General features: G+C 35.3%; 1 protein-coding gene across 3 annotated transcripts in view; it reads right to left on the reverse strand.

Moving 5' to 3' along the window:
- CPEB4 (cytoplasmic polyadenylation element binding protein 4) overlaps positions 1-16,981 on the reverse strand; it is a 75,300-nt gene that overhangs the window by 24,331 nt on the left and 33,988 nt on the right. For 2 of the 3 annotated variants that reach the window (XM_027841802.1, XM_027841801.1), the window contains exon 4: positions 3,641-3,691. The exons of the other annotated variant lie outside the window; for it this stretch is intronic. In XM_027841802.1, the coding sequence (XP_027697603.1) occupies positions 3,641-3,691 (51 nt within the window). The remainder of the gene's footprint in view (positions 1-3,640; positions 3,692-16,981) is intronic. 3 annotated transcript variants of the gene reach the window in all.

Below are 16,981 nucleotides of genomic sequence, written 5' to 3' on the forward strand. Positions count from 1 at the left end.
GGAAATAGGAACTCATATTTCATATAGAAGAAATGACAAAAACACTAGGACTAATATTTTAGTTACCATCATATACTGAACACCAAACTGTTCCAGTATTCCAAAAGCTTGCTGTTTTAAACAAATGCAATACGTGAAAGATGTAAACTGAATATTAGATATTTCAACTATTTTAAGCTGCCTTATCAGGAGCTCCCTACACCAGGGAAATCCCATATCTGGTCTCCTCCTTCCACCTCTTCCCCCCCAAAAGTCTTTTACATTATGCATAAGCAATGGAGTAAGTTCACTGGGGAGAGAGGAGCATGAGAAGAGAGAAGAGAAAAATGCTATTGTATCTGGGCTAGAAGGAGACAGCATTTAAATGCCAAATGAGGAGTGAATTTGGTGAGCAAAGAAAGGTAATCTTTCTAGTAAAGGAAATAGCCTGAGTGAAGGCTCAGGGAAAGATGTGGGATGACTGCCAAACTGGTCTCTATGCCCCTATACTTTGCTTCCACTTTTTTATATGTCTGGAATGTCCTTCCAACACCTAATATTTAACAGCTAACACTTATATACCATTTTAAGGTTTGCAAAGTACTTTACATATATTATTTTACTTTCCTGTTTAATTCCTACCCATTGTTTAAGTCCCAATGCAAATACAACTTACTCCATTAAGCCTTCCTAACTTTCAAAGGCACTTATAAAATATTGTTTATTTTTCTGTTTATATATTATCTTTATGAGCTTCTATGAGTGCAGGTACTATGTCTTATTTTAAAAATTGTATCTCCCCTAGCACTTAGCACCATGCTCTGCAACAAGCAAACAATATTTGTTAAATCAATAAAAGAAAGCATAATAGAAAAATTGAGTATATTCACCTAAGAGTAGTAGCTACTAAAGGACCTAAGTTTTGACAAGGTATACAATGGAAAGCCATTAGAGGATCTTTAGGACAGAAGCATGCACTAACTATAAGGGTTTACTTTGTTTTATTATTAAATAAAAATTTAAATTTTCACTGCATCTTCCTTCCTAAGAACTAAATATCATATGTAGTGCTTTCAAATACCATAATAAATATATCTCAAAAAATAGAAGTAATTTTATTTTTGGTTCAGACATGTGATTTTACTGTTGTAGAATGCAAAATGAGGAAATGTCAAAGCTCTTACCTGCAACTGTCTAAAACCACAGAAGTCCTCTCCCTATCCTCAACTTATTCCTTATAATCTACAGGCTGAGATGAGAAAAGTATATAGGGTGTTTTTTCACTCTTCTATAATGAAGAACCACACCTGTGTTAAAACCAAGATATAATGCTCTGGGAACAGCAATATGCATTTCTGGCCGAGAGAAAGAGAGAGAGAGAAAGAAAGAGAAAGAGAGAGAGAGACAGAGAGACAGAGAGACAGAGACAGAGAGACAGACAGACAGACAGACAGCCTGTTGTCCACGAGATGTAAGGTGGATTCTACTGGTGATCCCTTGAGCCACCAGGGTTCTATAGGTCTTTTGTTAGACTATTTTTATCACTAGTATAAGCTCTGAGATTTTTAAAGTTCCACTACAATTTGTGGTACTACCTATATGCAAAGTACAGGTTCAAAAGGGTGGTGGCAGGATGAGGGGATTTCTCCAAACTTTAGGGTTATTTTAAGGCCCTGCTGTACCTAAATAGCTTCAATGAAACGAGTATAGACAGAAGTGTCTATTTCTGTAGAGAGTGGAAGCTGAAGGTCAGATGAGGCCTTTCCCTCTTCTCTCAAAGATCTTGTACTCCACATGCAGTCAGGAGATGACTCATCAAGAAACCACCTCTGCTTCACATTAACTAGCTAGTTCTCTATGGGACACAGAAAGGCAAGAGATGTTCTTTACTCTTTCTGGGTTTTATTCTTCATTTATAAATGTTTGAGTTCTAAAAGTTGCCATAGGATTTTGACTTAGTTAAAAATGACAGTCAATGAGTAAATTTATATGAATTTTTCATTTTGCTTCCCTTTGGAGTTTGTCATAATAGTTTTAGGATATACTTCCTAATTATCAAATATTCAAAGCCGACATAAGTGAAAGATAACATTTACCGTATACTCAATATATTAGGTAAAATTAGGTAAATTTTTTTAGAACTTAATAGAATCCTTACAGAAAAAGAACCCTTGTCTGATTAATGATGTTTAAATACATGATAATTTAACACAGTTACAGCAAATAAAGCCACTACCATACTCACTGGAACTTTGTCCTTGTCTTCCTCACATTATAGCTTACATACTATAACATCTTCTCTAGTGTTTTAGTGATATTGATAATAAATATGCCTTTTCTGGTTTTAAATACTTGATTATATATTTAGCCATTATTTAAGTGGATTCAGTTAACAATTATCAAGTGCTTACTGGACAGAATAACAGATAGAGGGCTGGACTGAGTCAGGAAGACTCAGGTTCCAATCTCTCTGATAACCTGACCATTAGCAAATCACTTACGTATTCTGAACCTTAGTTCCCACATACAAAAAAAAGGAATAGCAGTAACAGCACTATTACTACCTACCACCACATAGGGTTATTGTGAAACTCTAATAATGTATGGAAAGTGCTTTGTAAACTTTAAAGCACTATATAAATGCCTGCTACTGTTATTATGTACAATGCACACTGATAAAGATATGAAACAAGATAGTTCTTGTCTTTAAGTATCAACCACCATGCCACACTTCTTTATGAAAATGCCAATCCAGCCAACATTTTTAAGATTACAATTACAGAATGCGGGTGGGGAGTGGGGTAGGTGTTGCTGTTTGTCCTTCATTCTCAAAGAGGACCAATGACATCAGGAGGGTGTCTTGATTTGCAACTGAACTGGATTTAAGTGAGGCAGGGCTGTACAAAGTCATCAGCCTCACTCTCTCCTCCAGGGTCATCTGAGTCCAGGGCAAGCCACAGTTCAGGACTACTGGAGATGAGCCTAGATGTAGTGGGAGACTTGGTCTTTTTAAGCTAAGGTCTTTCCTAGGTCTCAGTCTGTCTGAGGCAACACTCATGTCAGTTGGGGCAGCTAGGTGGCACAATGGAAGTAGTGGGCATGGAATCAGGAAGATTCACCTTCCTAAGTTCAAATCTGGCCTCAGAACACTTACTAGCAATGTGACCCTGGGCAAGTCACTTAATCCTGTTTGTCTCAGTTTGCTCATCTGTAAAATGAGCTGGAGAAGGAAATGGCAATCCACTCCAGTACCTTTGACAAGAAAACCCCAAATGAGGTCATGAAGAGTTATACATGACTCAACAACAATTCTTACACTCCTAATATATAAAACTAGAGGAGTAGAGTAGATCTTGATAATTTTGTTTGGCTCTAATATGCTGTAAAACTCTATATACCATTAAGGGATTTTCATTTCTTTTAATTGCCAACATATTCTAGCAATTCAGTCTTTTCTCAAATCTTTATGGTAATTTTCTGTGACAATTAAAAGTGAATTAAAATTAGTATCCTCAAATTATTTTAAATCTACATAATACCAAGTTATTTTCATAAAACTTATTTTCTGATTGAGCTGCATGTAGAACTACTATACTTCCTCACGAGCTACTAATTTTTCTAGTTCATTGAACTTCACTAACTTAAGACAATTAGCACTTACCATTAATAAGCAGAGAACTATCAGATCCTGGATATGAATAGTTTAGACGACCTGAAGGTAAAAGAAGGCCATTACTAAATTCATTTTTTGTAAAATTGGTGCTCAAATAGCTTAGATATATTAGGTTGAAAACTGATAGCTCTTCAGGTACTAAGATATAAATAAGTTATATTTGGGAAGGAATTTGTTTTGTAATTAATGATAATTTCAAGAGATGGCTAACAAGTTTTCTTATATCAGATAGCAATCGTAACAAGTGTGTGTCAGTGGACATATCCATTAGCCTTTTTATATATGATTTTAAAACAGGATAGTCAGATAAATTAAAAAGTATTTCCATGAAAATATAAGATCATTCTTTACTTCCAAATCTCTACATAACACACTTTTCTATAAACTATTTCCAGCACTATTACAAATTATAAGCTCATGTCCCAAATTAACATATACAATCTACATTTTTTTTATCTTGAGTATACTTTTTTTTATTTGTATGTACATTTTTTTGCCTTAAGGCACATCACTTAGGAGTATGATTGTGGCACATGACTCAATCAATACAAAAGACTGCCCAGGCATTTTGGAATCCTTTAAGTTTTAAATATGTACAAGGAGAGAATAATATAAATTTTTATTCATGAACTAGACCAAATATAAATTTAACTCATCTTTGCAAAAAAAAAATTCTAAATCAGTAATCCTCTAAAACAACATAAAATTTCCCTTTCTCTGATCATTCTAAATATACAGGCTCAAGAAAATGGAACAGATTATATATGGTATTCTTTTGTCTTCGAGAATGAATAATTTTGCTTAATTACATTTGTGTTTTGGTAAAATGGCTAATGTCTGAGTCTTATAAGAGTGTATTAAATAAAATACAAAGATTATTCATTATCTGTGTGCAGGAAGTTACATTAAATTTTATAATGTCACTATGACCACTTTTCCAAGTTACCACACATCTAATTGAGGTTCTCTAAGTGCAAGTGATAGAAAACCATCAACAAATACTCCTGACATTCAAATCTGCATCGACAGGGGAGTCGATACAAGAAAATTTTGGCCTCAGCATTTTGTAACTTCCAAGGTACTGCAAAAATTTTGAAAATATCTTAGGTAGTTCTGAGCCACACTAGGGAACCTTAATTATAGAACTCACATCCAGAGCCCTGCCAGAGTCTCCAAGGGTATGGGAGTGGGAAAAAAAATGACACTCTACCGCAGAAAAGATACTCCATTGTCAACAACATCTTTACATGCTAACATAATCTTCAAAGTAACCAACTTCAGGAAATTTTTTTTCTTTTTTTTTTTTTTTAACAACAGCATAGATCTCATGATTTGTCAAATATATAAGTACCTTAGGGGAGAGAGAGATTTTAGGAACAAGATTGATGACTGTTTAAATCTGGGTAAAAACAGATGCTGAAATCACTTTATATGAACTGCAGCCAACTCTCTATGGGTCCAAACACAGAGAATATACTTTAGGCAACCTATATAACTTTAAAATCTTCCTGCTAATGAAATATTAGATAAAATATTTGTTATTGACAACATGTTGTTCCAAAGATTTTTTTTTTTGGTCCCTAAATAGGTTAAAAATAAAATACCATAATTACTGAAAAGATAGTCCAACTTTAAAGAAATCTCATTAGAGTAGATATAATCCATTGTTCGTCATATAACTGAAGTCATATAAAATATAGCTAAATGGGAACATCTCTTTTAACTAACTTGATGGTCATAGAGTAAGTGAATTAGCAACAAGAATCACAAAGAAAATCTACCAAAGCTAGTTAGCCCTAACAAATACATAAACCATTTATCAAAAACAAGCCTGCTGGAAACTTTTAAAGGAACTAATAATACTAAGAATAGTTAAATCTGACAGGAACAAAAATGCATACTTCTCAAAGTTTTTGTTTTTCCTTGAAAATCTATTGAAGCATTTATTTTAAGAATGAAACTGTAGTTAACTTTTTGCTTTTCAATTTTGGGAAGGATTCTTTGCTTAAACTCAGTAATGACACCAGGAAAATCATTTACATCCTTCTTAGGGCAACTCTTTTAAAATCAAATCTTTCTAAACCAGTCTAATCAGTTTGGAATACAAACTCATAAGTATTGTGAGGGAAAGTGGTGGTTGGATGAAGGCAGCCTGTGCTATTTTGGAAAATTAGCATTACATTACTACTCCTCCACAATTTCAACTGCGATATTTCACCAAAAATATAATCAGTGGAATAAGAACATTTTTCCTGACCTTTCCTAATGCCTTCCTCACAAGTTCTTCTCACCTCTATACCCTCCAGTCCTCAAACGAAGAAAAGACCAAAAAATCACCTATTTGTGTCCACTAGCTTGACTATATCCCACCCTTCCGAAAACCTTCTATTGTCTTCATGCTGACTACTATATACATAACTTTAGTCTTTAAAATTTTACACAAGTTCAACATTCTCCCTTGTTCTCCTCAACTCTCTATTGTGACTCTCTAATCTGTTGTGCAAGTCAGTTTCACTTTGTCTCCTGCATTCCCTTCTCCCTAGCTAAAAGAAGTAAATTACTACTGCCACCCTTCATCTGAGATAGTCTCCTTTATCCTATTAGTCTGACACATTCATCATTCCAAGTCCTTCTTTGGGTCCATATCCTCAAATAAAATTTCTCCCAGAAGACAGATATATTAATAAGCTGTTGGCAGTTGTGAATTGGTCTAACATTTCTGGAAAACAATTTGGAATCATGTAAAAAAAGTGATTGAACAGTTAATGCTCTTTGACCCAGAGATACCACTGCTAGCCCATACTCCAAGCATATCGAAGACAGAAAGAAAGGTCCCAAATATACCAGTGGTCATGGCAACACCTTTGTGGCAGCAAAAAAATGAAAGTGGGTGACTATCAATTACGGAATCGCTAAACAAATTATGTCATACACTCTAATTTAATGGAACATGACAGTGTTGTAAGGCAAATATGAGGAATCTGGAGAAATGAGAAAATTTATGAATTAATGCAAAGTGAAACAGAACGTGTGTGTGTGTGTGCGCGTGTGTGTGTAGAGCACAATACAGGGATAAAACAGCAAAAACCCTGAACACTGTGTAATGATAGTAACTAATCTGTACCTATGGAAAGAGATAAGGCAATATGCCATCTTCCTGTCATTGGACAGGCAGGGTACTATGGGGATAGAATGTTGCCTATACTATAGGCTTATGCTGATAAGGGAAGGGAGAAAGAAGGAAGAGAAGACAGGGAATGCCTAAATAAGCTTCTCTAGAGAATTTGGGAATATTTTCCTACCAAATTCTATATATATCTTTAATATTTCAATGTTTAACCTATACAGTTAAATATTTCAATTACTTCCTGAAGTCTTCTCTATATTAGATTATAAACCCTTGGGGCAGCTAGATGGTATGGTGGATAGAGCCCCGGCCCCTGGAATCAGGACGACCTGAGTTCAAATAGAGCTTCAGACACTTACTAGTAGTGTGACCCTAGGGAAGTCACTTAACCCTGATTGACTCAAAAAAACAAAACCAAAAACAAAAATACTTTGAAAATAATTTCATGATCAGAATGTAACCCAAGACATTAGTGTTTCTGAACTTAATTTGCTTATATAGGCACAGGTGTCATTATGTGCAAATGAAATGCCAAAGTGTTAAAGAAATGTCTTCCTATAAACTGGCAGTAAAAATTCTATTAAATCTAACTATGTTTTCTACTGACTTATACCCTAAAACCAAAAAAGATACTCCTACAGGATAATCCTCAGCAAAGTACTGAAAAATTCTAGCAAAAGGGAAGAGCTAATTAATATGGGGTCCAGTTTCACAGCTTTATTAGATTTCACTTTAAGGCATATCAAAACTATACTCTTTTATAAAATTAGCCTACAATCAAAAGTATAGTGCAAGATCTCCACCTGTCTTTCCCTTTTCCATCTTCTATTTTTCGCTGGCTCTACTTTGAACTAGACCATAGGCCTGACCTACTATTGACAGCAAAATAATACCAGAGGGATCTGAAAAAGTATGTAAGGTTCATAAGGCATGCATCAAATTTACTTTCTACTTTATAAATTTTGTAACAATGCATTTGTAAAGATCAAGCTTATAACATGAAAAGCTTGTACAACCATAGTATTAGAGTTAAAATAATTTGTTCAAAATTTCTGTTATAGTTTGTTGTTACCTTTCTTCAAGAGACAATAGCTTTTAATCTTTTACCCAAATTCTTATTCCATTAACATCAAAGTTTACACTTTAAAACTAAAGAAAAATCTAGCAAATATCTATCCTCATACATTTTTTTTCATATGTTAAGCATCTTTCACTAATACTGTCCCATATTCTAACTCAACACTATTCCAACAACCTAATTCCATCTTGTGGCACAAATAAACATCTGAGACATCTCTTCTCATCTCCCATCAACATTTTTCACACACTGCCTAGAGTCAAATCTACTTAGAGGCAAAGATACTTTCCTCATTCACAAAACAATGAAAAGAACTTATTAGGAAGGGATACTTAAATTTTTAAGGGCGTGGATAGAAAAAGATTCTGGTTTTAACCCAGAAAATGCATGGTTTCAAAGATTCTAAGATTTGAGGCAATAAGAAGACAAAAGGACAAAAATCAACGGGAAGATGGCCCAAGTAAGCATTCCTAAACATTAAGGCTGCCAGTAACCCCCAAAATAAGTCAATGGGGATACAATGGTATTTTTAGGCACTTCACAGAGGTCAGCTGTACTTATGGATATTACATCTCCAAGACAAAGCAACCCCGAAATGAAACTTATAACAGTAATTAATGCAAATTTCAATATAATCAATAAGTATGCATAGTAGTTAGCAATCAAATTAGACCTATCAAAACTGAGAAACCACCACCTGACAGAAGGGTGACAGATTAAAATATATAGAATAGGACAAACATTTTTGGTCATAGCCAATGTGAGAACTTGTTTTGCTCAATTCTGGATATTTGTTACAAAGCGTCCCCCCACTCTCTTTTTCATGTGTGTGAAGGAGACAGAAGAAGAGAAGAAAAGAAAAGAAATGGCTGTTGATTTTTTTAATAAAATGTAATACGAAAAATTAAGGAGAAACTAGATAAGTGTCACAAACAACTGAAAACCAGTTATCTGAACTGAATGGTTTATGAAAAAGGGCTAACTATAAGCTTATCAAATTTTTATAGACAAGCTATGTCACTTTTAAAAGATCAAGAACTTCAGAGACAAAATATATTGGTACATTCTTCAAATGAACTCAGAGACAAAATAACATATTTCCCCCTGGTTTACCATAAAAACCATAAAAAATAAAAGGTTACTTCCTTTGTAACCATTATTTTCCAAAAACAGAGCATTACTCTAACACAGAGAAAAGTCATGCCAAACTACTCTTACTTACAAAAAATAGAAGGATATGGTCTTGACACTAATATTCAAAGTTATGAAGAACAATTTAAAAAATCATTATTTATATTTGCTTACATGGCAAATAACACTAAGCATTTGTTTTATCTAAATGCCTCGCTTTCCTTATCTTGTTTAGTGACTATATCTGAATATCATCTATCAGAATTTCATTTGACCCTGTAAGGTAGGTGCTAATATTACCTTCATTTTACAGTTGAGGAAACTGAGGCAAACAGAGGTTTAAATGACTGGCCCAGGGTCACAGAGCTAGTGAGTTCCTGAGGTTACATTTGAACTCAAGTCTTCCTGACTCCAGGCCCAAGGCCTAATCACTTTCACTAGCTGCCGATTAGGTCCAACAAATATTTGGAGTAGCTTCCTTCATCTCAATCTTAACCATGTGATGTTATTCCAGGAAGAGACTAGAGCTAGTAGAGCTCTCAGTAGCTACTGAACTTTATGAGCACCTATATGACATATAGTAGGTTTCTTTGTTGACAGAAATGTGGAGATGTAATTGTTTTCTACACAAAGTATTTCTGGGTATTCCTTAAAAAAAAAAAAGAAAAAAGAAAGAAAAGAAAATTTTCGTCTACAAACAATTAAAGCTCAATTATGAAAAACCTAACTTAAAAGTTTTAATGTAGATTATCTTTGTACCTCTCTCCCAGCACAAGTTATGACACAGTAATACTGCTGCACCCAGGCTCATGTGACAGATTCACCATTCTTCAGACTGATGCCAAAACAATCTCTGTCATGCATAACTTTGGTCATGCTGCTCTTTTGCTCCAAGTTCTTCAGAGCCTCCCAACTGAGCAAAGTTCAAGCTTCTTTGCTGGCATTAAAGCCCTCCACAACTTGGCACTGCCCTGCCTTCCCAGTCTTTCTCACATTCACTGCCCTTTATAAACATCAGACTCAAATATTGCCCCAAACATGCCCTGTACTTCTATGACTCCCTGTGTGACTCACACTGTTCCCCAAGCCTGGAGTGTCCTTACTGAACCTGCTAAATTCTGACTCCACTTTTAGAGCCCAACTTAAAAAATATCATCTCCTGCACAAAACTTTTGCTGATCTCCACCCAAACCCCACAGAGAATTTGGTTTTGAACTTCTCTACCACACTTTCACATTACTGTGAATTACAGTTGCGTATTTTTGTCTTAGGCCTCTACCTCACTATCGCATCCACAAAGGCAGGAAATGTCACTTGCCTAACAATAATTCATTTCACATAGTTCTTTAGGGTTTACAGTGGGCTTCATTCATAACAGCTCCATGAGGATGGCTATCAAAGTATTATCTCCTTTTTAGAAATTAGCACCTGAGGTGCATGGAAGGTATGTGACTTAACTAGAACAGGATTCCATCCCATCCTGACTCTAAGCCCAGTGACTATTCTATTATAGTAGCTCTTAACTTGTTTTTACCATAACTTCCTACCTCCCCATTAATACCTATCACAATGTTTCATTTACTATACACATTTAACAATGTTTGTTGACAGAATAGGCAAATCCAAATAAGGTGAATGAGCTATAACTAACAACTTGGCACCTGGAACAAATTCAATGGGGGTGAATGTGGGGGTAGGGGAAAGTGGTTGTTCTAAAGTATAATCAATCCTATGTATGACTGAGGTATATTAGAAAGAGAGGTCAATGGAATGAGAACAGTAGTTGGGATGGAGAAGACCACACCTAAGAGCACTGACAGAGCTGATCTGATTATAGTCCAAGGTTACAGAGCTAGAATCACTGGAGGCATGTTGGAAAGGGTATGCAGGTTTAGCTAGTGAAAAGGAGATTGCAGACGAAGTTATGAAGGAGGTGGCATGAGAGGGTGAAGTGAAGCCTGGATGGGACTTTTCCTGAAGAGATTCCTGAAGAATTTTCTGGAGAGGCTCTAACTAATCGTGAGAATGGGTCCCAGGATTTGGTATGAATGGTGAGGAGGCCATGGAGGACGCAAATGGAGATGACAAAGTGTTCCCTTACTGTGAGAAGACATCCTGAAAAAGAGGAGTGTTTATGGCCATCACAGCCACAGAACATGGAAAGACGACAGTCTATGACACATGAAAGGGACAGGGAAATATCAGGCCTGTTAGATGGAAGCATTTGGAAGGTTGGGGTGGAAAAGCATGCCCTCTGATGCCCTCCCAGGTCACTCGTCTCTGGCTGGGGCAGAATTTCAGCCTCCCAGGTGATAGCTCAAACTGTTAAAACTACAAGTTTTCAAAATTCTATTAATTAGAATAATAATAGTGGTAGGGTTTACACTGAACCCCAAGTAAGACATCAGGTGTCAGGGCAAGATTTATCCTATAGACATTCAGGTCTCCTCTACTCACATGGACTCTCCACACCCCTACCCCACCCCTTAGTTATGTTCAGAGTCCTGGAGAAAGACATCCCACATCTTACCAATGGCTCTACAGCTCAGGTGGACAGTACAGAAGAGCTAGAAATGATCTTAGAAAGCTATGGTTGTTGAGGCAGGGATCTCAAGACAGGTCCCACCTGGAACACAAGTGGGACCAGCAGCATGGGAACAGAGGGGAATCACTCATAGTTAACTTCTTATGCTTCAATGAATCATATGGCCATTAATCATCTAAGTCCTATGAATGGTGTTAGAGGTCATGAAAGGTTTCTCTAAGATGAAATGAAGGTTCAGAACAATTTTTTCCCCCTTTTTCATAATGTTTGAGCATACAGCCGGTCATACTTGCAGATCTTTAAAGAACTAAGCCTAGTCACTGAGCCTTTGAACTCAGTGAGATGGTAGAGGTAGTCTTAAGAGTTTGCAAGTAAGTAACCTCTAGTGAAAAATGAAGATACTGTAGCCATTGAGAAAGTGTATACATACACACCAATTAACCTTTGACACAGCCACAGGGCTGGTGGTTAGAGAGTGCATGGTAGCAAAAATACTACATACCTTGCTGGTTAATCATGTGGTAGATGGCTTCTCTTCAGAAAATAGGTGAATGAAAGGGAGGAACGGAGGGGGCAAGGAACAAATATTTGGATAGTGCCTACTATGTGCTAGACACTGTCCTAAATGCTTTGCAAATATCTCATTTGATAAAACAACTCTGAAAGGTATGTGCTGCTATTATTCCCATTTTACAGTTAAAGAAACTGAGGCAAAGAGGATAAGTGACTTGCCCAGGGTCATAGCTAGTATCTGAGACCACACTGAACTCAAGTCTTCCTGACTCCAGGCCCAGTGCTCTATCCACTATACCACTTGGCTATAGATGAGTAAGACTTCCACACCATATACACCCATTAAGACATAGCACTTGTTTCAAACTAAAACTTAGTAATGATCATATGGATTACGTGATGTCCTCTTTTTTATAAACAAGGAAACCAAAGGCTAGGGCACTTAATTGAGTGACTTGCCTAAGAGTGTGGTATAAAGTTTATGTTAGAAAAATAGAGTTCGAGTTCTAGTTCTACCACTAATTTGCTATATGGCTGGGACAAAACTCTTTTGGCCTTAGAGTTAACATCTAGAACAAAAGGAATATTGAAATAAATCATCTTGTAAAGTAGGTCCTGTCTGGTTCTAACTTTTGATGAATTATGACTAATTGGTAGCAGAGCAGGCACTAGCACCATGACTCCCAAGTCAAGGGCTCTTTTTATGGCACTGTATCTCTTTTTCCTCTTCAATTTCTTGATACATAGGAAGGTTTGGTAATAAACTAACAACCTTTACTCATTGTTTTACCAAATACTTCCTTGGCAATTAATCAGAAACAGAAACCATATCTTGGTTCACATAATCATAGTTCTAGAGACGGTGTGTAGTTCAGGCAGAATACAAAGTTCAATAGCGAATATTTTTCTTCAAGTACGGTTTTTCTCCAGAATAAGTTACTTGCATTTGCTTTTGGCTTCTCGGGAACTAAAAAGAAAAATCTCTACTAATTAGCTGTCTTCTTCCCTTTCCCTATATGCAGCAACTGGCATCATCATAGCTACCTTTAAAGAGGCTAGGGAGCCAGGTTCCCTTCAGAGCCCCACTAATGTTTTTAATTGGCTGGTTACCAGGTGACACTTGGAACTAAGCAAGTTTTGTTTTTAGCAAGGAGCCATAACATGTAACTAAATAAAATCAATCTTCAATTCTACATAAAGCCAGATATAGCACAGATAAATGAAATCTTGACTCAAAGAGTACATTTTAATTTTGTTGTTGCAGGCTCTTCCTTCACCAAACCATTTACTATTAATAAACAACAATTAGACTGATATGAGTTTTATAAATCATAATGGGAGGAGGAAGAAGATAGAGAATAAAAAGACATAATTCACAAAATGGGTATATAGTTTCCGAATAACAAAAATAAACTGTATAAGAGTTTTAGGTAGAAACCCCTATCAAGTAATAATTTGGTAGCCATGGTTGTTCAACTCGTTCCTCCTTATTGCCAAATAAAATGCAAAAAAAGTCTTGAATATAAGACCTATAGGATAGGTGCCTTTGCATTATAAGCTTCTCTTCCAATAAAAGTTACCAAATAACATTTGCCAAGATTATGTAACAGAATCAGTGAAAGACTTAAAGACTTTGGGTAATTCCCTGTTGGATTAATTCCACCACAAAAAGCTTTTACTTGACCCTTATATCTGATTCTGTCCTAGAAGGGGTACAACAATTTAGATAGAATGACAGTAACCTCTAAGAACTTACAGTTTAGAAGACATATTGATACTGATAAAATGAAAATTACAGATAATATGGGTAAACAAATATAATTACACAGAAGTATCAAGGATGCCACTAGAGATGTTATAACCAGAAAAAAAAAAAAAGGCTGGTCATGTAGCAACTGTGAGAAACAATCAGTGGATATCCTGTGTGGCCCACAGGTATCCATGCAATGCAAAGGGATCTAGAGGAAGGCTCTCAGGCATACTGTGTAAATCTCCTATAGAGGATTTACAAAAAGACATGACAAGGGTCACAGTGATCTGCATCACTGACGGGTGTCCCCACATCAATGAAGGTAAACAGATCCACTGAAGTACTTAAGTAATCTAGATATGAGGTAAACTGGATATGTCATCATTTTTACACATTAAAAATTCCCTTAAATCTCTATACATGACAAACTTTGGAAAACTAAACATGCAGCATTCAAATTTTGCCTGAGGAAAATACTGCCATTTAGTTTGTACATATGGTAAGATGTGTACAATGATATTAAAGAATGACTGCATAGTGCTAATTTCAAATACAAGAACAAACAAAAAAGAAGCTTGTCAATTTATCACTAATATTTCTCTGAAAATTATCACACCTATTTTTTTTTCTTGTACTCTGACATATCATACCATATCTTAGAATCCTGAGAGGTATCCAAATAAAATCATTTAGGTTGCAAGGGCCATGAAATCTTACATTTAATTCTTACTGAAGGTCCTACTGTATCCCACAAAATAGCTCAATACAAAATGAACTGTCAAAAAAAGGTAAAGTATTTATGTAATGCTCATATTCTAATATTCTAAACTTAATCAGCTGTATTTTACTCCCCTCATGCAATCACTAAGGGCAACAATGAAATAAGATTTTGAGAATGAAAATCATTTATTCCTTGAACAAAAACAAGTTCCTCATTCAGTTTTAAAATTAAGTGACGCTGAACCCATATTATAAAGTGATTATTATTTTTATGCTGTGCTCTTCACCAATTTAGCATTACAATCAAACAGTATTTGCTAATACATAGCATATATCTCTATATATCTATATACAGTGCATAATACATTTTGTTATATATGATATATTCTATGTATGTTTTATCATGCATATTATATGTTGTATATATTATACATAATGGGCATCTATGACATACATATTTATCATATGCTTATAATATATGTATATAATAAATACATTATATATGTAATATACATATTTATAACACACATATTTGTAATATATGTGCACATTGTACATAATATACATATGTAATATGTTATATATAATAGACATGTTATAAATATATATTTATATAGATATATGTATATACATATATACATGTGTATATGAAAACAGAAATAGCAATAGAAATAGAGAGACAGTTCAGGGGTCAAGCATATTTACCTATAATTTTGTTCACAAAATTTGTGGATAGGAGAAAAAAATAGTAAATTCCTAGGCTTCTTCCAGACCTTAATAGTAGATAATATGCAAATAGGTCAGATCAGCATCTAGAAATATACATGAAGTACTAAAACTCAGTGTTTACGTGCCAAAGCCTGAGGAGCTCTTTAACCCAATCAAAAGAATATACCAAAGTTCAAAAACAACTCTTAGGGTCTTCCCTGGCATTTTAACCAAAATACTACTGCAAATACAATCTGTAAAAGTATGTAAATATGTAATATGTAAAAGGGTAAAAGTATATCAACTTTAGCAATCAACAATTCCAATATAGTAATCCCTGCCTGCACAGAACACACTCTCTAAAGAATCATACAAATTCTCTTCTAAAGCAAACAAGAAAGCTGATGATGGCTTCAAGTCAGCCAAAAATCTCACTCCAGTAATAAAAACAAAATATGTGCCACACCTTAATTTACCCCTCTTTTTTCCTCACCCACAAGGTTACCTCAAAAAGGAATCCCAGATCCCATCAGGAAGGCAGACACAGCAGCACTAATCAAAGGCCCAAAGAAAAGGAAATTTTAGGATGTTCCATTACAACAGCAACATGTGGGGGCGTGCAGGAAGAAAGAAACAAAAACCTACTTCTTTCCTAAACATCTACTTTAAAAGTTAATGACTACTTTGATATATTCTTCATGCTATTATTTATGAAGATCCTAAGTACTGAGTAAATTTCCACTTTTGAACAGTTTTTGAGAGCTCCCCTCCTATGGTTTGTATCACTTGGTATCTTCCAAACCGTTCAAGAAAGAGCCAGATGAGTTCAGGAAGTTTAGCCACATGAAGCCCATGTTAACAGCTTTTAACTTCTCTTTTGGCTCCAAAATATACAGGCACCTAGAATGATAAAAACTTAGAACTAAAAGGGAGGGTACAAGTCACCTAGTCCAACCTCCTTACTTTATATTAACCAACCAACAAACATTTAATAAGTGCTTATTATGTGCCATACGCTAGGGAACAAACTGACATCGGAGAAATAAAGTTCCTTGCTCATAATGACACAGACAATTGAGCGAAGAGTAAGGATCAGAGTCCAGGTCTCCTTACTTCCAGTTTAGTCTTCTTTACCAGCTGTTCCTAAATTAAACTACTTCTTGTTTCCTTTACATATTTTTTTTTTAATCTCAACAAGATATTAATTAAAAAGTGACCTAAAACTATCCTGGCAAAACATGTACAAACACAGGACTTGGGTCTGGATGAGGGTTTGCATCTTTTCATCAGACACTTGCCCCTTTTCGAAGAATGGAAAATCATTTAACCTCAGAACCTGTGTCTCTATCTGTTAAACAGGGATAACAGTACTCTAATTACGTACTTTATAGACTTGTGAGGAAAGCGCTTCACTGACATGAGCTCTTTATTATCAAGTCTACTTAATGGAAAGAGTTGAACCACGTGAAAAGTTTAATGATGGACACAAAACACCTGGTCAAAAGAATAAATAAAATACGTAATTGAAATGGAAAAGAAATAAATGCCTAAGGAATAAATTAGGATTTAGAGTTTTTTTTTTAAAGAAAATGAAATCAAGGAAGGGGGAGAAAGTGCCTTGCCTAAAGTCAAACAGGTATTTAGTAGCAGAACTGGGATTTGAACCTAAGTCCTCTGACTATAAATCCAGTTCTCTTTAGGAAAAGAAGGAATAAAGATAGCCATTTTGAAAGGGCACATATTCTGAATATGTTTAT

The sequence above is a fragment of the Vombatus ursinus genome, unplaced genomic scaffold (genome assembly GCF_900497805.2).
Source record: "Vombatus ursinus unplaced genomic scaffold, bare-nosed wombat genome assembly UNPS02014863.1, whole genome shotgun sequence".
In the NCBI taxonomy this organism is placed as follows: Eukaryota; Metazoa; Chordata; class Mammalia; order Diprotodontia; family Vombatidae; genus Vombatus; species Vombatus ursinus.